The sequence below is a fragment of the Manis javanica genome, chromosome 10 (assembly GCF_040802235.1).
Source record: "Manis javanica isolate MJ-LG chromosome 10, MJ_LKY, whole genome shotgun sequence".
NCBI lineage: Eukaryota > Metazoa > Chordata > Mammalia > Pholidota > Manidae > Manis > Manis javanica.
In genome coordinates, this window is record NC_133165.1 from 27,996,044 (window position 1) to 28,021,586 (window position 25,543).

General features: G+C 44.6%; 1 protein-coding gene and 1 long non-coding RNA gene across 12 annotated transcripts in view; one reads left to right on the plus strand and one right to left on the minus strand.

The window, feature by feature from the left end:
* The window catches only part of SDK1 (sidekick cell adhesion molecule 1), a 1,045,458-nt gene that overhangs the window by 773,074 nt on the left and 246,841 nt on the right, over positions 1 to 25,543 (plus strand). For all 11 annotated transcript variants that reach the window (XR_012122096.1, XR_012122097.1, XR_012122095.1 and 8 more), the window contains 3 exons: positions 15,660 to 15,771; positions 16,480 to 16,670; positions 22,238 to 22,321. Coding sequence is in view for 7 of the 11 variants with exons in the window: in XM_037008170.2 (XP_036864065.1) it covers positions 15,660 to 15,771; positions 16,480 to 16,670; positions 22,238 to 22,321 (387 nt within the window). In the remaining 4 variants the exon portion in view is untranslated. The remainder of the gene's footprint in view (positions 1 to 15,659; positions 15,772 to 16,479; positions 16,671 to 22,237; positions 22,322 to 25,543) is intronic.
* Positions 16,677 to 23,609, minus strand: LOC118970457 (uncharacterized). Its single transcript, XR_005058476.2, has 3 exons — positions 23,221 to 23,609; positions 22,492 to 22,670; positions 16,677 to 19,326 (listed from the first exon to the last, which is right to left on the minus strand). It is a non-coding gene; the product is annotated as an uncharacterized lncRNA (long non-coding RNA).

The window sequence follows — 25,543 nt, forward strand, 5'->3', positions numbered from 1 at the left end:
AGACTCAAGAGAAACACAGAGATAGATACAAGAAAGACACAGAAACCAAAGTTGGGATCAGGAGGTTCACTGACCGCTGGTGGCAAAGCAGTGGCGCTGTTTTATTTCTGAGCACAGCTTATATACATAGGATGTCACTTCCAGGCTGATCTCATATCTGGTGTTGTCATTTCCAGGTCCAGGGTTCTCACTTCCGGTGATATCACTTCTGGATCTGGTGATCTTACTTCCAGAAATGGTCTCAGATCTTACATCCGGCCCTCCCCAGGAAGGAATTAATATCTAAAATATATAAAGAACTCCTACAACTAAACACCCAGAACCAATAACCTGACTTTAAAACTGAGCAAAGGACCTAAAGACGTCTCTTCAAAGATGATATACAAATGACCAATAATCACATGGAAAGATGATCTATTTACTAATCATTAGGGAAATGCAAATCAAATCAGATACAATTTCACACCCATTAGATGGCTACTATAGAAAAAAGCTAAACAAACAGAAAATAGCAAGTGTTAGTGAGGATGCAGAGAAATTGTAACTTTATTTGCATTGCTGGTAGGAATGTATAATGTTGTAGCCACTGAGGAAAATGGTGTGATGGTTCCTCAAAAAATTAAACATAGAATTACCATATGATTCAGCAATTCCACTTCTGGATATAGACCCAAAAGCATTGAAAGCAGAGACTTGAACAGATATTCATATACCAATGTTCATAGCAGCATTATTTATAATAGCTCAAAGGTAGAAGGAACCTAGGTGTCTTATCAATGGATGAATGGATAAACAAAATGTAGTATATTCACACAATAATATTATTCAACCTTAAAAAAGAATGAAGTTTTGATACGTGTTGAAACATGCATGAACCTTGAAGGCATTAGGCTAAGTAAAATAAACCACTAATAGAAGGACAAAATCTGTACAATCCCATTTATATGAGGTACCTAGACTACATTCCTAAAGACAGAAAGTAGAACAGTAATTGCCAGGGACTGGGGAGAAAGAAATGAGTAGCTATTATTTAAGAGGCACAGAGTTTCAGTTTAGGAAGATGAAAAGCTTCTGTGAGTGGGTGGTGATGACAGCTGCACAACAGTGTGAATGAATGCCACAGAACTGTACACCTAAACACGATAAGCTTCATGTTATGTGTATGTGTATTTAACCACAATTTTAAAAAGCATACCCATGGACACAGAGGAAAGATCATTTTAACCGAGGGCCTGGGAAACCTTCATGGAGGAGGTGACATGTTCCCTGGTCTCGACGGATGGGTTGAATTCAGAAGGCAGCAGCCCAGGGCAGAGAGGCAGAATAGAGAGAGTGGTCACAGGCAGGGGCTCCAGAGTGCCCGGCAAATGGTGGGGCCTGGGAGGAATGGAGGCACAGGTGTAAGGCCTGGGAGGGAGACAAGACCTGGCTGCCGGGCTGCAGTCACCTGGGCCTGCTGGTCTGACTTAGTGTGTCAAGGAATCTGCCTGTGGAGTGGCCGAGGGCTCCAGAGTGGGACAGCTCACGTGAGACTGTGGCCATGATCTCAGTGCTGGTACATCTGGCTGGGCAGAGTTTTCCCAGAGACACAGGAAGGAAAGATGTGTTCCAAGACCTTCGCTCTGTTCATTCAACAGCCATGCATTGAGCACCTGACTGAGTGCCAGGCACTGCTACAAGCCAGACAAGGGCCATACTGGACCAACAGAAATGGCTGCACTCCTGGGCTTGCATTCTAGTGGGAGGACACAGATGTAAACAAAGCAAACCAGCACAGCACAGCATCTGCCAAGTCAAATGGAGCTGAGGCCACAGAAAGCAAAGCTGGAAGTAGGATGGGCCTTGTCATGGAGCCCTGCACCCACTGGAGGCAGAGATCACCAGCCAGTGTAGCTTGTATTCTCAAAATAACTGCTTTACAGTCACTAAAAACATCAAATGTGGGTGTGATCTCTCCCTGACAGTTTACTATTTACATTTGTCGTCGTGTTCTTCCTACAGATCTACCAACCACTAAATATTTTGTGTCTCTTATGTGAACTTTGAAAAGAACTTTTTGCCACAGAGATCCTCCAGCCTGAGGATGGAAGAGGACCAAGGCCTCAAGGGCCGTGCCAAAGGGTCCTGCAGTTTCCAATTCTCCTTGCTAATGGCCTCAGATGGGCACCAATTGCCCTGGTGGGCTTGGGCTCCATGCCCAGATGTGTATGTTGGGCAAAATTATCCACGGGTATTTTTCAGTAAAGCTCAAAGTCCCTAGTTACATTCTCAGTAATTTTATAACAGGAAAACTGACCCAATCTGAAAAATATCCTCTTCCCCCTGAAGCCCACCCAAACTGCTCATAGTCCCAATTTTTCTATTGGTTATGGTTCTTCTACTATTACAAGGTAGATTATGTATGGATGGTTAAATAAAAAGCAGGTTATCAGTTGCTGTCCCTTGAATCAGATATTTGGATCACTCCAGTGTCTAATCATGCAGTTCCAAACTCCACACTCCTGTTGCATGATTCACCAATTTGTGCTCATTCCTAAATAAATAAATATTAAGCCCACTGTAGAGTTGCCTTTTATCATCTTTGTTTTTCTCTGCTCAGTAAAAAGCTGATGAAAATACATTCTTATTACATTCCATCCACTTCCAAATGTGCATGTTTTGAAATATGTTAAATGAGAAGAAAAGAAACTGCTGGATTATTTGTCAAACTGTCATAGCAAAGCCAAACTTGTCAATAGCAAAGCCCAGAAATGTACTGAGATAAAAATGGAAGTACATGTAAAGATAAAACCGTGAATGCGTGAGCCAGTGGATGCTCACCTGCGGGGGCAGTGAGGGCCTGGTGCATTTGTCCTCAGGAGCTTACCCCTAGCCCACACGCCCTGCCTCTCCCTGCACTATGGTAGCGAGGGTCGGGACGGGGCTTTGGCTGATGAAGGACAGAGGACAGAGAGGAAACTCTTCTTACACACCTGCACAACAGGTTATTAACCTAGAATTCATGTGCCTGCTCCACCTGTTCAGAAGCTGGTTGAAAAAAAATTTAAAAGTGAACTTGGAGGAAGTAAAAGGTGGGAGGTGCTTTCTACTTAGTGAATAAGATTCTTCCTATCAGAAGAGAAATCATGCTGTTTATTTCTATTTTCACAATAAAGTGCATCTCAAAATTGCTCAAGTTCTGCCTTAAGAAAATCACTCCGTGGAGTCCTGGGGAATGACCTGGTCTGCCACCTTCCTACATGTGTCACTATAGCACATTTTAATGGAAAAAAGTAATATTTTTCTTAGGTTCTTAGAGATGTATACATATATATAGCTCTCTCTATATATATATATTTCAATTGCTTAAAAAATAGGTACCCTGGGGGATTCCCAGCATTATAGGATTCAAGCTATCAGGATGCCAACCCCCACAGAGGCAAGAGATCAGACACATCTGTAGAGACACGCTTCTGCAGACAAGAACACACTGAATCCATCTGCCAGACCATTTTACTAACATAGAGGACAATGATAAGACTCCACACGGTTGCAAAAGACATTGATAAAAGAAAAAGCCACCTGGTTTTCTTGAGTAAAATATCTTGGAGCTATATTCAACCATCACCAAAAAAGTGCCAATGTACCTTGCTATGCATGGGAGAAGGTGAAGATTCAGAAAAAACTGACCAATTAAATTGTGATTTTTATTGTCAGAAAGTAAGTTGAGAATGGCTGGAACCAGACTGTTTGCAGGAACTGAGCTGAAAGGACAGCAGCCCCTCATGTTCCACAGCACTCTGAATGTGTTTCATTGTACAATGGAACCCTTCTTGGTGAAACTCAGGATTTTTACTTTATGTAGCCCTGCATTCCTTTGCAATTGTCCCACAAGGCAAATTCAAAGATTCATCTTCAAAAAGAAGCAGGCTTACAACACACTACGAGAGATGGACCTAATAGACATCTATAGAACTCTACACCCAAAAGCAACAGGATACACATTCTTCTCAGGTGTACATGGAGTATTCTCCAGAATAGGCCACATACTAGGCCACAAAAAGAGCCTCAGTAAATTCAAGAAGATTGAAATTCTACCAACCAACTTCTTAGACCACAAAGGTATAAAACTAGAAATAAATTGTACAAAGAAAACAAAAAGGCTCACAAACACATTGAAGCTTAACAACATGCTCCTAAATAATGAATGGATCAATGACCAAATTAAAATGGAGATCCAGAAATATATGGAAACAAATGACAACAATAACACAAAGCTCGAACTTCTGTGGGACACAGCAAATGCAGTCGTAAGAGGAAAGTATATAGCAATCCAGGCATATTTAAAGAAGGAAGAACAATCCCAAATGAATACTCTAAAGTCACAATTATCAAAATTGGAAAAAGAAGAACAAATGAGACCTAAAGTCCTCCAAAGGAGGGACATAATAAAGGTCAAAGAAGAAATAAATAAAATTGAGAAGAATAAAACAATAGAAAAAAATCAATGAAACCAAGAGCTGATTCTCTGAGAAAATAAACAAAATAGATAAGCCTCTAGCCAGACTTATTAAGAGAAAAAGAGAATCAACACACATCAACAGAATCAGAAACAAGAAAGGAAAAATCACGATGGACCCCACAGAAATACAAAGAATTATTAGAGAATACTATGAAAACCTATATGCCAACAAGCTGGAAAACCTAGGAGAAATGGACAACTTCCTAGAAAAATACAACCTTCCAAGACTGACCAATGAAGAAACAGAAAATCTAAACAGACCAATTATCAGCAACGAAATTGAAGTCGTAATCACAAAACTACCCAAGAGCAAAACTCCCGGGTCAGATGGATTTACTGTGGAGTTTTATCAGACATACAGAGAAGACATAATACCCATTCTCCTTAAAGTTTTCCAAAAAATAGAAGAGGGAATACTCCCAAACTCATTCTATGAAGCCAGCATCACCCTAATACCAAAACCAGGCAAAGACCCCACCAAAAAAGAAAACTACAGACCAATATCCCTGATGAACATAGATGCAAAAATACTCAACAAAATATTAGCAAACCAAATTCAAAAATACATCAAGAGGATCATACACCATGACCAAGGGAGATTCTTCTCAGGGATGCAAGGATGGTACAACATTCGAAAATCCATTAACATCATACACCACATAACCAAAAAGGACAAAAATAACATGAGCATCTCCATAGATGCTGAAAAAGCATTCAACAGAATTCAACATCCGTTCATGATAAACTCTCTCAACAAATTGGGTATAGAGGGCAAGTACCTCAACAGAATAAACGCCATATATGATATACCCACAGCCAACATCATAGTGAACAGTGAGAAGCTGAAAGCTTTTCCTTTAAGATCAGGAACAAGACAGGGATGCCCACCCTCCCCACTGTTATTCAACATAGTACTGGAGGTCCTAGCCATGGCAATTAGACAAAACAAAGAAATCCAAGGAATCCAGATTGGTAAAGAAGAAGTCAAACTGTCACTATTTGCAGATGACATGATATTGTGCATAAAAAACCCTAAAGGCTCCACTCCAAAACTACTAGAACTGAAACTGGAATTCAGCAAAGTTGCAGGATACAAAATTAATACACAGAAATCTGTGGCTTTTCTATACACCAACAATGAACTAATAGAAAGAGAAATCAGGAAAACAATTCCATTCACAATAGCATCAAAAAGAATAAAATACCTAGGAATAAATCTAACCAAGGAAATGAAAAACCTATACCCTGAAAACAACAAGACACTCTTAAGAGAAATTAAAGAGGACACTAACAAATGGAAACTCATCCCATGCTCCTGGCTAGGAAGAATTAATAGCATCAAATGGCCATCCTCCCCAAAGCAATCTACAGATTCAGTGCAATCCCTATCAAATTACCAACAGCATTCTTCAACGAACTGGAACAAATAGTTTTAAAATTCATATGGAAACACCAAAGACCCCAAATAGCCAAAGCAATCCTGAGAAGGAAGAATAAAGTGGGAGGGTTCTCGCTCCCCAACTTCAAGCTCTACTACAAAGCCACAGTAATCAAGACAATTTGGTGCCAGCACAAGAACAGAGCCACAGACCAGTGGAACAGAATAGAGAATCCAGACATTAACCCAAACATATATGGTCAATTAATATACCATAAAGGAGCCATGGACATACAATCAGGAAATGACAGCCTCTTCAACAGCTGGTGCTAGCAAAATGGGATAGCTACATGTAAGAGAATGAAACTGGATCATTGTCTAACCCCATACACAAAAGTAAATTTGAAATGGATCATAGACATGAATGTAAGTCATGAAACCATAAAACTCTTAGAAAAAAACATAGGCAAAAATCTCCTGTACATGAACATGAGTGACTTCTTAATGAACATATTTCCCCAGGCAAGGGAAACAAAAGCAAAAATGAACAAGTGGGACTATATTAACCTGAAAAACTTCTGTACAGAAAGGACACTATCAACAGAACAAAAAGGTGTCCTACAATATGGTAGAATATATTCATAAATGACAGATCCAATAAAGGGTTGACATCCAAAATATATAAAGAGCTCATGCATCCCAACAAACAAAAAGCAAATAATCCAATTAAAAAATGGGCAGAGGAGCTGAACAGACAGTTCTCCAAAGAAGAAAGTCAAATGGCCAATAGACACATGAAAAGATGCTCCACATCACTAGTCATCAGAGAAATGCAAATTAATACTGCAATGAGACATCACCTCACACCAGTAAGGATCACCACCATCCAAAAGACAAACAACAACAAATTTTGACAAGGTTGTGGAGAAAGGGGAACCCTCCTACACTGCTGGTGGGAATGTAAACTAGTTCAACCATTGTGGAAAGCAATATGGAGGTTCCTCAAAAAGCTCAAAATAGAAATACTGTTTGACCCAGGAATTCCACTTCTAGGAATTTACCCTAAGAATACAGCAGCCCAGTTTGAAAAAGACAGATGCACCCCTATGTTTATTGCAGCACTATTTACAATAGCCAAGAAATGGAAGCAACCTAAGTGTCCATCAGGAGATGAATGAATAAAGAAGATGTGGTACATATACACAATGGAATATTATTCAGCCATAAGAAGAAAACAAATCCTACCATTTACAACAACATGGACGGAGCTAGAGGGTATTATGCTCAGTGAAATAAGCCAAGCAGAGAAAGACAAGTACCAAATGATTTCACTCATATGTGGAGTATAAGAACAAAGAAAAAATGAAGGAACGAAAGAGCAGCAGAATCACAGAACCCAAGAATGGACTAACAGTTACCAAAGGAAAGGGACTGGGGAGGATGGGTGGGAAGGGAGGGATAAGGTTGGGGAAAAAGAAAGGGGGCATTATGATTAGCATGTATAATGTGGGGGGAGGCACGGGGAGGGCTGTGCAGCACAGAGATGATGAGGAGCGACTCTATAGTATCTTACTACACTGATGGACAGTGACTGTAATGGGGTTTGTGGGGGGACTTGGTGAAGGGGGAGCCTAGTAAACATAATGTTCCTCATGTAATTGTAGATTAATGATACCAAAATAAAAGAAAAGAAAAAGAAAAATGAGAAAAGCAGCCTTGATTTTATCTATGGGAATTCCCATCCATTGGAGAAAAAATACTAGTCTTAATTCTAATTTCCTTAGCATTATCACATCTTCTCTTCCTTCTTCCTCTCTTCTGACCACCTGCTCTCACAGCTCTTTGTGGACTTCTTGTGCCTGCTCATTAAAAGTCTGTGCTGCCTAAGGTTTTGTGCAAGGCCTGTCGTCTGTCTTGCTCTTCATGCTCTCATGAAGGTCTCATTGTCTCGTAGGATTCCAGTTGCCACTACAGGCTGCTGATCAGCCAATGTCCCTGGCGCCTGCTCACCTCAACCCCACAGGCACCTCGTATGAAACCTGGGCTCGTTCTCCAGAAACTACTTCCGTTCTCCATCCTAAAATGCCAACATCATCACTCCCAATCCTGCTTTTTCTGCTAAGTTTTCACCCTTGTGCTTTGCTCTGCCATCCACTTACAACAGACCACTTATAGCAGAAATCTGGAGCTCCTGTCCACACACCTCCCTGCCTGGGCCACCTGGGCTCTGCTCAGCCCCCCTTCTTCTCCTATCTCTCTCACTCCATCACAGCTTTCCTCCTCAAAGTCCTTCAGTGACTCTGTGCTCCTTACTGATAAGGTCCAGACTCCATAGCATGGCCCTACCTGCCTCTGCTGCCTCTCCTACCTCTCCTGTGGCCACCCTAGATGTCAGTTTCCCACAACCATCAAGAACTCCTTGCAGTTTGCCAAACTGGTCTCCACTTTCTTTTTGCTGTTCCTGAAGTGCCTTTCCTTCCCTGTCTGCCAGAGAATACCTATCCTTCTTTCAAGAACCTGGCTCACCTTTCCTGATCGTCGTGGAAGAATTAATCTCACTGCCACACACACCCCCACCGTGTCCTATCGGATCCCTCCCCACACCTCTCCTGGCCCCATTACCACCCGCTTGTACTTGCTCAGTTAACATGACCATCTCCCTCTGTTAAACCCAAACCTCCTTGATGACACTGACCTTGTGCAATTAAGCTGTGTATAGAGTGCCTCGCATAGTGCACTTGAAGAGGCTGTTATTACTGTCATCATTGCCCTATGGTGATGATGATTTGACTAATAATAACCAGCCATGTTACATTTGACAAAACTTAGTTCTTCATCCAACAAGCACATACAGAGGTGCCCTTGCAGTGCAGGCCCTTTCTCACAGAGACAACACCGATGGCACCAATGGCCCTCCTCGTTCTGGGAGGTGGACAGACCTGTCCACATGTCATGAACAGCAGCGAGAGGAGAGCTGAGCGATGTGGGAGCCAGGGTATTGTCCTGTCAAAACAGCCAGGTGCCTGAATGATAAGGCATTTCTGTGACTATTACATCATCTGGTGAGTACAACCAATAAACAATATTAATACTGGATGTTGGAAAGAGATTTTTTTTTAAAGCTAAGCAATTTATTGCTCAACACTGAGAGCCTTCATAAGGTCCTTTATTCCTTGGTTTGTTTTTAACTTTATTTTTTTTTTGTTTCCACAAATTTTAGAAACCATTTGTTTTCAGAGCAGGAAGATTTTGAGGTTTTCAATGGTCCTGTAGAGTCCATTACCTGTTAGCTTCTTGGTGGGATCCTGTTTTTTACAAAAATAAAATCTCTTTATGTATAGACACACTAGGAATTAAAGAGCCAGAGGTTCTTTTCAGTCTTAGAATGTGTGGCCATTGTCATACTGCCGTTTCTCCTGTAACAAAGTCACCTCTGGTAGAGTGCACCTATTTATGTATAAAAAGAGCCTGTGATTGTTCAATTTTGCATGTTTACATAAAAGTTATGCATGAGTTTTGTGTCCCTGGGAAAATGTGACCCAGCACCGTTTGGCTGACGGCAGCATTGACTTCCTCATTTCCTGATATGGCACAGGGAAAATGCTGGCATGGGGTGGGCAGCGGGGCCCACGACCTCATCCCTGGTTAAGCTCACTGCTGCACAGATTCCCTGTGACATATTTACCAGGGGCACTCGGCTGAGTCAGGACACTCAAGAAAATGGTTCTGATAGAGAAAACCAAAATGTGGGATTGACTTTCTCAGATGTTCTAGAAAATTCTACCTCTTCAGGGCATAGACTCTTTGTTGAAAGAAAGAAGGCTGCATCTTTTTAGTGAGATGTTGATACCGTAATAAGTAGAAAATGTGCAGAAATGCGTATGTGCTTAGAGCCACTCTGGGCAGGGGCTGTAGACTCCCTGAGCTGTGAGTGGGCTGCAGGCCATTACTCCCAGGTTCAGCATTTTCATTCTCACTCACTTGGTGAGAAGAGCAAGTCACACTGCCCAACACCTTCAGGGCATCTGAGAGGAGACATCACTTGCAGAAGGGACGGATGAAACCCTAGGACAGAGCAGGGAGTGAGGGCTTCGTTCCCAATTTCAAGCTATTAGCCACCCAGTTTGTGCACACTTTCTCTGTGCCTGGCACTATTTGATGTGCATCATGTATAGGACATACATATGGACACACATACATATGCACTTATTTTTAATGACCCTGTGAAATGGGTATTGTCTTGCAAATAAGGAAAATAAGTCTCAGAGAAGTTATGTAACCTGCTTCCAAAAAATTAGGAGCCATGGTATTTCCAGGTCATTGGATTCTGTTCTCCTCATAACAATTCCTCCCAGTGGGGCACATGGAAACCTCTTCTGGGGTCACTGGAGGAAGTAGGAGAAACTTGGAATGGAAAAGACCAGGACTGAGGCAGAGACAGCCTGACTGAATCTGCCTCCGGGGACCTGGCCAGCAACCTTCACCACAATCTACACTAACATGTTCCCAGGGTCAGCACTACATGTCCTCAGGAGGGGGCTATCCTCCTCACAGAGAAATCTATGTAAATAACAGGATCATGGGAAGCTGCAGTTATAAGGACAAGACTGGGAGATGGGATAGGAGGAGATGAGCTGCATTTTGGAGGGTCTTAGCAGCCAAGGCAAGTTACATACCTGGCTTCAGGCCTCCGTAATAATTCCAGACACTGCCTGGGATTAGTTTGGTCTGGAACGGACAGAAGAGGGCATGTGGAGACTACAGGCTGTAGGCCTCCAGTGTTGGGTGTGCTCTGCAGTCACACAGGGCCGTGTGGGGTGTGATGTCCCCAGGCAGCCTGCATGAGAGGACGAAGCCATATGGACTCGCCCACAGCTGCCATGCTTGGAACACAGGAGCCCCCTTTTGAGATGTCTGGGGCAGAAGCTGAGACCCCAGGAAGGGAATCTGTCTCTGTCATTAAGCCACAGGGGTGGGGGCTTTCTTTACTTTACTTTTTTTTTTTAACTATGAAGAGATAATTGGATTTCTTGCTGTCCATGTCACTGATAAGGCGTATGACCTTGAACCAGTGGCTCTTGGCTGGGGGCATGCCTGGGAGACATTTGTCATTGCCTTTCTGAGACATTCATTTTCCCATGACACCCCCAGATCTTACTTACCTTATAACTGGCAGGGTGTTCCTTTTGACACCCTTTACCTACTTCCTCCACCTCCTGTTCCTCACCCCTGGCAGCTACAATCGTTCTCTGTTTCTGTAAATTCCACGTGTTCAGATTCAACATCTAAGTGAGACCCTACAGTATTTGTCTTTCTCTGATTTATTTCACTTCACATAATGCCCTCTAGGTGTATCCATGTTGTGGTAAATGGAAGGATTTCCATCTTTTCAGTAGCTGAATAATATTCTGTTGTGTAGATGTATCACATTTTCTGTGTCCATTCACCTGCAATGGACTCTCAGACTGTTTCCATGCTGTGGTTACCATGAATAATGCAATGCAGTGATGCCATAACGCAGTGGGTCTTCAGTCACCTGCCTGATCTCCCCACATCCTCTGCTCACTACAGTCATTCCCCCACCATCTCCAGAGTTTGACTCTTTGACAAGGTCATATCATATCACTCCTCTGCCCAAACCTTCAGGGGCTTCCCCTGCTCATTTAGAAGAAAGACCAGCATCCTGAGGGCAGCCTGCAAGGCCCTACCTGAGCTGCTCCCTCCCATCCTCTCATGAACCCCATGCTCCCCTTGTTCCCTCTGTCCAGCTTCCCTGGCCTCCCACAGCTCAAGGCTGGGAGGGCTTTGCACTGGCTATCACCCCTGCCTGGAGCACTCCAGGCCCAGAAGCCCTGGGGATTCTCCCTTCTCCCTCCTGCAAGGCCTCCATCCATCACCTCCCACCACACCTCGCTGTGTTCTTCACACTGAGTCTGGGTGACCTGCCATGTGTCACACGCTGGCCCTCCCACCTAAAGCACTGTGTTTGACCACAGGGAAATGGGGTGTTTTTCATATATCCTCCTTCATCTGCAGTAATTCTACAGCTAAGTAGTTCAGGTGAACTTTGCACCTTTATTTTCTGTTTGAGAGATTTGATATTCATTCAGCATACTTTTAATTAACAGCAACCTGGACTCTCCCCACTCAGCTTCTTCAGTTAGGGTTCATGTGGGGGAATTGACTAGTATTAGGTTCCGTTTCCCTCTGTGATGATCCTTTTTCCTGTAACTACAAAGAAGCCCCATCTAAGCATTTGCCTTTCTGCCTCTGAAGCTACCTGGTGCCCATTTGTTGCCGACCTCTGCAGAAATCCTCTTTTGATTCCATGTCTTCACCTCCAACCACCTACCACCAGCCTAAGAACTGTTCTGAAGTCCTAATTAAGCGCATGCTTGGGGGAAGAAGCATGGCCCTCAACTTCATTCTGAGCTAACTTAGCACAACCAAAGTTTTATGAGGAGCAGACGGCATTATATGAAATAAAGTCTGTGAGACATCCCTTCACTCAACCCCTTTCTCTACCATTTGAAGTGATGTGACTTTGGGCCTCAGTGTTCTCATCTACAGAAAGGGCATAATTATAGCTATCTTATCAGCTTGGTGTTAGACCGAATGAGAAAACATTTGTAAATCATTCAGCACAGTGTTTAGTGGTCATGTGGGAGCTTGGAAAAGCACAGTTCTCCTCCCTCTTCCCATTTTACTTTCATTCTTCTTGGAAATAATTCTTAATACACTGGCACATGGCATTTGAAAATGTGTTACTGTAGAACATTGAAGTAGACGGTAATATTCCTGGTGGTAGCAATGGCTCATTATTGCAGAATGTTTATGAAAACTTAACCAATCATTAAGTGTTTGTTGAATGTTTTTATATCTCAGATACTGGGGGATAGCAGGAATAATGAGGTTGTTTTATTCTTTTAAGAATGCCTGGATAGTCTTCTTTGCATCTTCTAAAACTTAAATGTTTAAAAAAAAAATTGGTGGAAAAGTCAGCATGGCAGGTTAAAAATGGCAGATGAAGCACATCCCTTACCTCCTCCCACTTAAACACAACTGAAAATCACTCAGCGCAGTAAAGGGAGTCCCATAGTGACAGAGAGAGAAACCATTAGCAACTGAGATGAGATGAAACAAATACTGGAAAGCAGTTCTCAGATGGGGGAGTAATGGCCTTGGGGAGGGGGTTCTGGGCTTGGGGACACTGGTGAAGGACTTGGTCACCGAGGGCCTAGTCATGACCCAGAGCTAAAAACAAGGGGAGTAGGTGACAGTATGGACAGGCTACTTCCTACCCTCCTCCTGACACATGAAGCTAAGCAGTTAAAGTGCATACACAGATGAATAGGTGAGGCTCCAGCCTCTCTGAGATGAAAGGCCCCAGAGAAGGACCTCTGCGCTCTGGGGTTCAGGACCTTTCAGTAGTGAGCTTCCCACCTGACTGAGGCCAAGTTGCCAATTGACAAGCCAAATATTATCTTGGTGGTGGGGGGTCGTTGAACTTCACCTGAAGCCTCTCTGTACTGTCCTTTTTAATCCTTTTAGATATAAAACTATTTTTTAAAAGTGGAAAGTGCTGGAGCATTGGGTGCTGTAATAAGTACAGTCCCTGCTTTTGGGACACCTGGATTCTGGCCCTCATGTAAAATGTTACTGCAAAGCTGCTACAGTGGTTTCCATAGAAAGTGCACAGGCTTTGCAAACAGTGGCCTTGCTTTGATTTGCTGTTGCAGTTTCCGTAGGTCAGGGTCACCTTAACAGCACCCTCATGTGTCTGTGACAAATACTCCTTTCAGGAATGATTACATTTTATTCTGCATCTCTTGCACCTGCTTCTGCAACAAGTGTCGTGTGTAGTTCACACAGCATTAAAAGAACAAGGGAGTTTGGGGTGGGAAGGTTGGGGTTTGAGAACAGACTGACATTGGCCAGCCCTGACCTGAGCTAGGAACTCACCTTGTCCTGGCAGCTCGGAGGGTGAGGGTCCGTTGAAACAGCGTGTCGGTGTACACTGAAAGTATGGCATAAACGGAAGTTGTCATTCCATTCGAATCACAGTTAAGGACTGCTTCATCTTCTCCGTGTGGCTGCAATCCACATGGGAGAGTCACATGCCCTGTTCTCACCCACCTGTCCCTGAGCGGCCATAAACTTGGCCTTGGTGCTGATCTGTCTCCTGCACAGTCTGGGGGTTGTGAAGGGGGATCAGTGTGCAGCTGGGGCCGTCCTCCCCACGCAGTGACAAGCGCTGAGCACGGGCTTCCTCTTCTGCCACCGTGGCTGAGCAGTGATTAATGCCAAATTAGCAACTTGCTCAGTGACCTTTTAGCATTCCCTGCTCTCTCCTTCACTTCCCATAACTATTTGCAAATATTAGCTTCCCAGACCATTTCTCCTCATCAGCAACTTTCACAGGTGACAGGCAGGTAGTTAATCTGATCAGCATTCAGCTTTTGTCCTTTGCCCCGTTGAAAGCGTCTGTACTCTGGCATCTCCCCAGAAATCTGACAACCAGCCCAACCATCTCTGCCATCTCAGAAATGCGGAGTGTCAGAAGGAAGATCTGCCCTGCAGGACTGGCTCTGGAGGCAAAGAACTGGGAGAAGTGAAGGCTGCCCGCAGCTCTCTGGGGGCCCCGCGAGTTCGCCAATATAATCAACACATAGGTTTTAAAAAATTAATTTGTTGGCTCTGCCTGCATCAAGCCTTTTTTCTTTCTTTTTAAAAAATTCACGTGGACCTTTAATTCGAAAATCACATTCTGCTTAGGCAGTGAAAGCCAGAACATGAAGCTGTGAGAAATTAGTGTTGATGAGAGGCCAGTCCTCCTTTTCCTGTTGTTCCCTCTCAATGGCCCAAACCCCACTGCCAGCCCAGCGGGCTAGGCACCCGCTCGCCAGAGCTCTCTTCAGCATGAAGTACTAGATGAAGCATTTTGCACATTCAGTAATTTAAATTTATTTTTATTTCCAGTTTCTGCCATCTCTACCCTTTACTGAAATTCCTATTCTAGAAATATTTGATCAGTCTTCGTTCTCCCTAAATAAACAGTAATAAAATGCACTGTGAGTAGTTTAACTTTGATATTACATGTATTTTAGAGAAAAGTGGCAAAAATGTGTCATACATTTTTTCCCTTGTCACCAAAAGTATGAGCTAAATTATTTATAGTTTGATACTCAGAAAACAGAAGGATTCAGGATATTTACTTTCGGAAAAGAAGGAGACTGAGAGAGTGCGAGCAGATCAGAACACCTTGTTAATTGCATGTGTTTGCTCAGGGAGTCACATTCCGGCCCCAGTGAGAAAGCCAGCTCTTTTCTCATGACATGCGTGCCTAGCAGAGTGCCTGACATGTGCAATATTAGTGGAATTGAACAGATAATGAAAATAGTAGGTAGATAGGTAACTCAATATGCAAACTCTTAAGTCAATAAAAAATCCTCAACCAGCATTTTGGAAAGTGCTCAGCAGTTTGAAGCCCCTTATCCGTGCAGTGTACCCAGTGGTAGCTCAAGGCTCTGGGTTCCCTTGACCTCTAGTCAGGACATAACACTTCTGGGCTGTGTGGATTCCGCCCCACATTCCTTTGGGCTGAGAAAGGCCAGTGACAGGGGCCACCCAAAGGACTTCTCATGGGGTCTTAGGGTGGGTGGTGAGATTCAGGTGTCCTATCAGAGTGGCTTGACAAGATCTTGCATTTGCCATAATTGGAATATGACACATCTTCTGTACTTGGGAGAGTTGCATGGACTTTCACTTCCTCTGCTGCAGGAGATGTTGGCACACCTGAAACCATGGCCCCTGTCATTGTGGTTCCCCCAGGCAACCGAAGTGTGGTAGCTGGGGCCAGCGAGATCACCTTGGAATGCATAGCCAATGCCAGGTAGGTGGCTAGTCCTCCACATGGGGATGCTAATCCACAATGACTGGGTGCGGTGACTGTCCAGTGGAAGGACACGTGACAGTGGGGTTCGCTCTTCTAGCAATGGTGGTCTTCTTTTCCAGCCAGTTATGAGCACATATCTGGGAAGACAGGGAACTGGATTCCCAAGCCTTGTATTTGATGTTCATATTCAATATAACGTCTATATCGGAAAGGGTGCTTTTCCAGTTTAGCCATCAGTGGTAGTGGAGGCCTCCTCTGAGATGCTAAGGAGGAGAGAGCAGTTGAGGCCTTTGGGTGCCAAGAAAAGACTTAATGCCTCTTCTCCCCTGTAGCCTAGGTGTTCTCAGCCTAATTAGCAGTTGCTCCGAATTGATCTCCCAGGATCACACCCCCCATGGAGCCGCATCCCCCCCCCCTAGTGGCATTTACTTTAAACATTCTTTCCCTGAGCAAATGGAATCATTAGAGCTGATGGTCCATTGCTGCAACAATTAGCTATGCTTGCTCAATAGCCCTTGAGCAGAATATATGGTCAATGTTCACCCAAGGGAATAGTCATATGTGGATTGATTTTTAAATGTCCATTGTTCAACCCCCATGGCTCCTGATAGAATTGGCTTTGTCATACTTGTGCTCAATGCCTGAAATTATTATTACTGCCACCTTCATGACTCACGTTGTCACCAATGCCTTCCGCTCTCACAGGCCTGTTGAGGAGCTGAGCGTGAACTGGAAGAGGAATGGGGTGAGGATCACCAGTGGGCTCCACAGCTTTGGGAGACACCTCACCATCAGCAACCCGACATCGGCAGACACCGGGGTGTATGTCTGCGAGGCAACACTAGGAGGGAGCCCTTTGGAGCTGGCGAGAGCAAATGCCTTTCTTTCTATCATAGGTAATGCTCAGCCAGCAGGGGTGCAGCCAGCACCCTTGGTGGCCATGTGCATGGACACTCCACACACACAACACAGTAACACCTATATTGCACCAACTTTATTTTTAACTCAGCAAATGGAGACAAAGTTGAGTCTCTCTTCTAAATCCATCCTATTCTTCTTTTCCAAGAATATAAACCCATTAAATCCAAAGAGCTAATGTTCTGAATATTTCCCAGAAATGCTCCCCTGAATACTTCTGATGTAAAGTTTGTGGTAGAGTGGTGAAGTCCCTATATGTATCAGTTCCCTGTGCTGGTCTGTCTGCCACTGCACTGTTGTAACTCCTGTTTGACCATTCTCTGGTTCAATCTCTTGAACCAGGGTTCAGAGATTATTCTATTACAGTTATTATTTTGTCCCAGAAGAAAGTTAGAAACTGTTGGATGTTACCTTTTATTAAATTAAAAAGTGAAAACAGGGATGCTTCCAGAACATGAGCCAAGCGTCATTCCTGAACCAAGGAGAGTGAGGAGATAAAACTTGGCACATGTGAATTGCTCTCAATGCTGGAAAATATCTGTGTTAGGAAGTGCATGTGGTACAGCAGCTAAAGGAATCCTCAGATTGTGTTCAGATCATGATAAGATACTAAGTTGTGAGGCAAGAGCCCTTTTTTCTCATTTTTTCATTTCCTATCATAGTTTTAGTCTCCTTAAGTGGCTGTGATCACTACTGTAGTGACCTGCCTGGCAGGGCGGTGGCCACTGCAGATAAGAGGTGTCTTAGAGATCGGCTCCTGGATGTAGAAACTCTCCTCTCCTCTTCAGGAGGAAGGGGAATCGAGAACAGTAAAGGTCAAAGAAGCAGACAGTCCTCGGGGGAGCACATGGCTCCGCACATAACATGTTTTGCAGTTTGTCACTTGGCAATCTAAGAAAAAATGAAAGCTTATATTTTCACATGAAATTAGCAAGTGTATCAAGAAATACTGCATGAAAGGCAGTTGGCCTTGAGTATCTCAAATTCCTCTAAATCATTAGAAAATGGCTCTGCCTAGCACCGGCCATGCACACCTGTCAGCCCTCTGAACTAAGTGTGAGGGTTACGAAGCATCAGAGGGAAAGCAGGCTTTGAGTCCCAGACCACTGTCGATTCTAACTAGGGATCCGAGTGGGAGCTCTTGCCTCCTCACTCAGCCGTGCAGAAGCGAACACTGCATCCCCATTCCCCGCGAGACTTCCCATCAGGCTGATCCTTAATTATATGAACAAAGCACATTACAGATTGGACCAAAATTAAAATTTGTGATGTGTAAATCTCTCATAGACAATGCTATATTGTGTTAAAAAAATTTAAGGTAATTTAAACAAGAGAAGAAATATGTCTCCCTGTATACTAAAATATTTGTTTCCATTATTGTTTCTTTTAAAACTACTTAAATCTATCATATGAACTTTGGCTTGGCATTTATATCTGAATCCCAAAGCAGATAGCTTCTGTATTCCCTCGAGTCGCCACTGTACTGCCCTGGCTTTAAGGGACACACTTCACTTCTTTATGGTGTTGATTCACTTCCCATTTTATTTGTGAGTGTCTGCTGGGACAGGTAGGATTCTGTGGTGGAGTCACCCTGAGAAGCCCTGAGAGTGCCTCTGTCGATTCAGAGTGGTCTGGGAGGTGATGAGCCCAGCCCAGGGAAGGGCAGGGGCCTTGGGAAGCAGTGCGGCCAGTTTCACGGTGTTGTCACTGCCACCAGCGGGGCTGTGACAAGAGCCGTCATGTGGGCATGCAGATGAAAGAAAGCAGACTCATGTGCTTTCAGTCACTTTTATTTCGTGCTGACGAGACAAGACAGGCGGGTTGGGGCTATTCACTCCACCTGTCAACCTCCGGCTATCTTGCTTCATCTCTGAGGTTTAAGCAAGCACAGGGTCTGACTATAGCCAACTGCCTGCTCAAGGGGCTCAGGTGACCCTCCACAGGCAGGGAAAGCCAGCCTCCTGTCCTCCCCCACCTGACTTCCTCTTCGTTCTCTGCTTTCAAGGATTCACCCAGGGCTTCCTAGATCTTCACCATGTGGTAAGGTGAACAACCTTCAGCGCAGCCTCCAAGGCCTTTCACCCTGCTCTCCGGCGTACTCACTGGGTGCAGGGACTCGGGGACACAAGGGCGGGCGCCTTGGGGGCCACTGCCCCATCACATGGGACATGGATACCCAAGTGTGGGCTTTGAATGCAAGTCAGGGGCTGCTCCCTGAGGTGGGGCTCTGGAGGGCAAGGCAGGAAGATGGGATGTCCTCCGACTTGCAGTCAGCCCCACTCAGGTCAGGCCCTGCAGCTCAGATGTTGGGCTCTGGGCAGAAGCTACAGCCCAGGTCAGGGCCAGGAGAGCCAGAGGAGCCTGGGTATGCGTGGGCTGCTGCATGACCACCTCCATGGGGCCAGAATGGGCAGCTGATGTGCTGACACTTTGGAGAGTGGGGGATTGGGTAGAAGCCCTGGTTTGGGCTTCCTGGGAGGTACCCCACCTCCAGTTCTGAGACTGGGGGGCTTCTGCTGACGTGGGTGGCTGCCCTTGGCACCCAGCAGAGGTGAGCAGTGATTAGCACGGCTGGCCGTTTCTTAACAGTCCAGTTTCACACAGAGGATGAGACATTTTCCTGATGTCTTCGTACTGTTTCAAAAGGGATAAAGTCTTCGTTTCAATCCCGTTTTATTGGCTGCAATCGTGATAAGTTTCTAAAAGTCCAGGCTGTACCTATGCTGGCAGTGTACCCTTTCTAGAAAGAGTTACTGCCGATTAGCTAACACATGCTCCTATCTATGCACAAAGCAACTCACTCATAGCAGATTTTCCCCACTGTTCAGTTCCCAGTCTTTCCATGGTTGGTATGCCTGGTACTCCCTCCCATTTTTCTCTTTGTGGCTTGCTATGTGTAAAAGTAGCTGAGGACCAAGAGGAAAACAATCTTCCAAGCACCTATTGAGTTAGGTTAATGTGAAGTGTCAGCATCAAGAGAAACTGTAACATATGTAAGGTGGGGGAAAGTAAAACCATCAGAGGCCGCATGGGCCTTTCTGGGCCCTTGGCAGCTCCACACCCACTCTGGTTGCTCAGCCCCCTGGTGAGCGTTTAGGAACGAGGCAGGAGCACCAAAAAAGAAACAGACATGCTCTGCCTGTGCCGTCCTGGCCTTCCTGGTTTACTAAACTCCCTCGGCCCAGAGGAAAGAGACAATATTTTGCAAACCCTGGCAGGCCACCCCCCAGACCAGGCCTAGGGACCCCAGCAGCTGTGCATCGGTGCCACGGGGTCTGTGGGGCTGGTGGGTTTGTGCTAAGCTCCCATGGGGACTGGCTGACAGGAGCGTGTGGGTGTCTCCAAGGACACAGGCCTGGAGGTTCCCTGTGAACCCCAGTCTCAGAGCCGCCTCTTGGCTCAGCCTGAGCCAGCTTTGGGTCACTGTGTGAAGAGCACCCATCATCTCTGACCCTCAGGGTGGAGGGGCATTGGACATTGCAGAGCAAGACAGAGCAGCACCATGACACTGGCCATTGTACCAGGTGCATTCATAACCAGTGCCTCACAGAAGGCTGTCTGGTCTGGTAGATGGCAAATGTTTATATGTATGGATTTTTATTATCAAAGTGGAACTCCACTTGGATGAATCTCAAGGGAATTAGGCTGAGTGAAAAAAGCCAATTTCAAAGGCTATATAACGTATGATTTCCTTTATATAACATCCTTGTAATGACAGAATTAGGAATGGAGAACTGAGGTGCGGCTGCAGAGGTGCCTAGCGGGACCCTGGGGGGCAGCGTGGAGGATCCTGTGGGCTGGCCCAGCTCTGCATCCTGACTGTGGAGGCATGCCAAGCTGTATTACCCTCATTTAACACAGACCCACATGAGTGAGCACTGCAGAGAACCTGCATGCCGCTGCACGTACACACATGCCACACACACGCACACGCAAAACTGGGGAGACAGGAACACTATAGGTCGCCTGCTTCACTGTCAACGTCTTGGTTGCGATGTTGGCCTGTAGTTTTACAAGATGCCACCATTGGGTAAAACTGGTAAAGGATACATAGGCCCTTTCTCCATTAGTTCTTAAACTTCTTGGAACTCCACAGTAACCTCAGAATGAAATGTTCAACTTGAACAAAGAAAATGGAAATTAATGACAGGTAGATGCTGATGTTTTAACTTGACTGTTTTCCTTTCCACTCACACATCTTTAAACAAATCATGGCAGCTGATACTGACTTTAGCATCACTGATGAATATGGGCATGGCCTGCACACAGGGCCTTCACAGGATGCAGCCACAGTACAGTTAGAATATAAATACTGCTGCTGCCATCATTACTACTGATGAAGAAATGCAGCTGGCTATGAATCTGTGAGTGTGCAGTGAAAACCAGCTTGAAATGGGGAGTATTAACTCTTTGCCATTTCTCTTTAGGCCTGGTCTACACACTCGCAAAACGGAGTAGAGGGTTCTGCCTCCATCTAGTGAGTCTGCAGCCTCAGCCAGAGTGAATCATTCTGGCAGTTTGCTTCTGCTCAAGTGATCCAAGTGACTGTGGAAGTGATACCTAACTTTGCCTCCACAAGAAACCTTTTCTCCTTAATCACTTCTCTGAAATGCTAAGTTCTCATTTCTCTTTTTTCTCTTTAAGGTTCCACCCTGTTTTAAAGATACAGTCAATATAGGAGGCATGCCAAGCTGTATTACCCTCATTTAACACAATTACGGTGAAACTAAACCACTCTGGAAGACAGTGCCCAGAAATTAATTATCACACAGAAAGTGAATATAGCCGCCTTTTGCTATTATGATAATAAAATCGCTGCCACCTTAATCCTCAAGGCACTTGGCCATGCCATTGTTGAATTTCTCCTGAATAAACTGGGAAAAATATTGCAATTTACTCTTCAAAGAAATTCATTGTTTCATACAACCACTCTTTCTCCTTTTGAACAGGGGAGTGGAACGTCCAAAGATAGCAAATGTTAGAGGAATTTTCTCTGCTACAAAAGCTGAATGAGAGTTCCATTCCCTTTCTTCTCATAACTAATGTTTTGCATTCCATGAAAGTGTTAAATCTATATTTCAGAGAAGACAGACTGTGAAGACTTTAAAAAATATGTTAATAGGCTACCTTGCTCTCTGATATAGGCTGGGAGTCTGGCTGTGGTGCTTTATTTGACATGCTTCATGAGTTGGTGTTTAGTTAAGATACTGAAGCCAACTAGCCTATAAAATACTGTGCTGTAAATATAAACCTTTACGGACCTCTTGGGATAGTCCTTCTAAACTGTGAGTTAAGATATTCCATGACTCAAGCCCATAGACTGAAAAGTGGCCATAGCCCTGAGTAGTGATTTGCTTTCTGAAACCTTAAAGTATAAATTGCCTTTGGCTTCTGCTCACTGAATTCTGAGTTTGTGTGTATAGTGACAAACTAAAAAAGTTTTCAAAATAGTTTTCAAAAGGAGTGCAAATTCTTTTAGCTGTAAGGGTCTTCTCTAAAATACACCTTTCACCTACAGGCTCTTTTGTTTTTTTCTTGTTTAAAGAGCCACCATATTTTACTGTAGAACCTGAGAGTCGGATTTTCGCAGAAGTGGAAGAAAATGTGGACATCGTATGTCAAGCCATGGGTGAGTATGGAGGGGCCCCCAAACCAGCAGCCGTGAGATGGAGGAGCAGGGCAGAGCCGCCACGGTCACAGGGACCCGCTAAGTGTGATGTTTAGAGCAAGGTCTTTAGTGTGGAGCAGAACTCAGTCCCAGGATGTGCAACCTTAGGGAAGGCATTTGACATTCCTCACCTGCAAAGCAAGGGTAGTGATATTCACCCAAGGGGACGACAAGGAAGCCCTGACCCCATCCGCCTGTCCCAACAGAGAGGTGGCATCCTGTCCTCTTGGCTCCTTCACAGCCTTGTCAGCGCCTGGGGCTGGAGATTCATCCTCACCCATTGAGTGACTGGGACTGGGGACCACATCTCCTTTGTAGGAAGAGAGATTGTTTCAGATCCCTTGAGTAGGAAATCTTCTCTTTTTTCTGCCTTTTCATCTTTGGGCCAACTTTTTTGTTTTTCAGGTAATCGCCCCCTTATCCCCATGCCTTGATTACTAGCTGTCCACTGTCACCATTTCATGTCACACAGCACAAATAATTATAGGAAGCCTCCCAGCAGAGACAGGCTTTTTAAGGCAATTTCATTAACAAAAGCTATGTTAGTGCTCTGGAGATTGTCAAGAAATGAAAAGGACATTTTTTTTAATGTTAGTATCTGTCCATGTTAAGGGTGGGTGTTTTTTTCTAAGAGCTTGGATGGTAAGGATTACTAACAATTTTGTAAATCTTCAAAACAGCTCTGTAAGAGACATATTATCTCACTGTACACATACAAAAATAAAACCTTAGAAAGCAAAGTTAAGGAGCGTGCTCAAGGCCCAGAGCTAGGCAGATGAAAGGAGACGCTTCCTACAGTCACCCATCACGGGTGTCTGGCACGTGGAAGTTGCTCATTAACTGTGGGATAGGTAGCTTACCTGGGATCACATGGTGATGGAGGCAGAGCCATCAGCTCCAAAGCAAGCACTTTGGCCAGGAGGCCCAGCTCCTCCCGGAGAATGGAGGCCCTGAAGCTTAGAACAAGCTCCATTCATCGGTAGGTACAGGCATGTCAGTTCTCATTTCTGAAAAGCAGTGGTGGTGCCACTCTGAAGAGTACTGATAGTCAATGTAGAGATCAGCGACTAGCCCTGAGTCCCTGCCTCTGTCCGCTGGGCTTTGTGCAGAAACCACTTCTGCCACGAGATGCATTTCCCTAGTGTTCCGATTCTCATCCCCTTGTCAGCTGGCAGAGGCTGCTATTTACACATCTGCTCTGTTCTTACTCTCTGCTTTGCCTCTTCTAAGACAGCCAGGAGGGGGACAGGGCAAGAAGAGTAATGTGACTCTTTAATGGAAATATTTTCCTTACTGTGGACACATTGTTCTCTTTCTTGTATAAACAGCAGCTTTTTAAGGTCAACAGCTCTGTGAAAGTGAAGCTATAAAATATTGATAGTGCTTATATTTTAAAAGCAAAGAGTCTATAATACTGCAGGGTTAAGATTTCTGTTTATGACATTAAATTGCCCCCAAATAGAAATACTCCTAGTTCCCAATATGCTAACAGTTATTTTCCAATAAATGATGATCTTAAGCCAAGAGAGGGCTTGTTTCTGCATGCTTTCTGTAAGACAAACTGTTTGTAATGTACAGACATGTAAATATATATTGAACAAGTCTTTCAGCACTGTGCTGCCATCATAGAGTTTACTGCTCTCTTTTAATTTTGACAGTGAAACTATAGCAGTGTGCAAAGTGGTTATTCTTTATGAAAGCTGTATCGTGTCATTGCTAGTATGAGATTTTACATGAACTGTTTATGCCTTTACCTTGAAATGGATTTTTTTAACTTCCTGATTTAATGAAAAGTGACAGAAAACATAATTAAGGTAAAGAACAGACTCTGAGAATACATTATCTTGAAATATTCCATGACATTAACTTTATTTATTAAAGAAGACATCACACACCTACATAGCATCTTAAATCAAGGGACTTTGGTATACTTTTCACCATGGATCTTGTCAGATGTGTTTTATTTAAACTACTTTTGCATTTAGGGAAAAGTACAGAGCCATGAGAGATGTAGAAATGAGCCTAGACATTTCTGTGCTTTTCCCACGGGCCCTCCACAAGCATACGTGTGCCCACCATAGTACAGGACCATGTTGCCTTGGATGTATTGGTCTACTTTGGGGAATAGCCTCTCTTGGCTACCCAATTTATACTTCTTGGGTGATTTGACCTTTCTTGGCATCAGGAAAGGGCAGGGAGAAATCCCAAGGAGGCAGTGTTCCCTACTGGCAGTCACCCCAGTGTCCTGGAAAAGCTGCTAAGAGGAGGAGCCTGGTGTTGCCCCATCAGAGCTTGTCCCGTGCAGGGGGCCACTGGGGGGAGCATTGCTTGCATGCCTCCACACCTGGACACAGGTACTGACCACAGCCAAGTGGGAGATGAACAGCAGAGGCCCTCAAGCTCTCAGGCTTAGGACAGACCCTTCATTTACAGCCCAGCTTCTGACCCTGTGAGCTTCTCCTTCGTCTCCTGCATCCCCAGCCCAGCCACATCCTCCTGCAGGTGGGCCAGCTGGACCATGCATGGCCTCTGCCTCCCTGACTCCAGGCCTTGGTTTCACTGTCATATGATCAGGATGAGGCCCCGGGGAGCAGCAACTGGATGCTTGTCCTCAATATGACCTCCTTGTCCTTTTGGTCAATCTGGCCATGCTCTGGGCTTAATGGGCTTTGGGGTACAAGGATGGAACCATCCTGCAGCCCCTTCTGGTCATCTGAGGGCCCAGACAACTTTTCCTACATCCACAGTTTAGTGCCATTGTGTGTCCTTAACCCTTAACCAAATGCACCTGTGCACTTGTTACTGAACCTCATTAGTTGCTCCGGTGATGCCACTGATGAAGTGATCTCCAACTCCTCAGACAGAGGGCATTTACAGGTACACGTTTCCACAGCTGCCAGTGGTGATGACAACCCATGATACTATCCTTTGTGCTGGGCACTAAGAGTTTTATATGTATGGATTATGGATACAATCTAATATTCAGAACCTTATGATGTTGTGATGATCACTTCCTTTCCAAATAAAAAGAAAAGGCTTGGGGAAACAGATGAGGATAGGTTTGGTGGGACCTTATCACTGTCCCTGTCTGTGTGAAAGTCAGCCACAGAATCACTTTTTCTCTAGACAAGAGCACAAAATGCTTGCAGGCTCAGGACTCCAGAGGATATGAGCCGGAGAGCC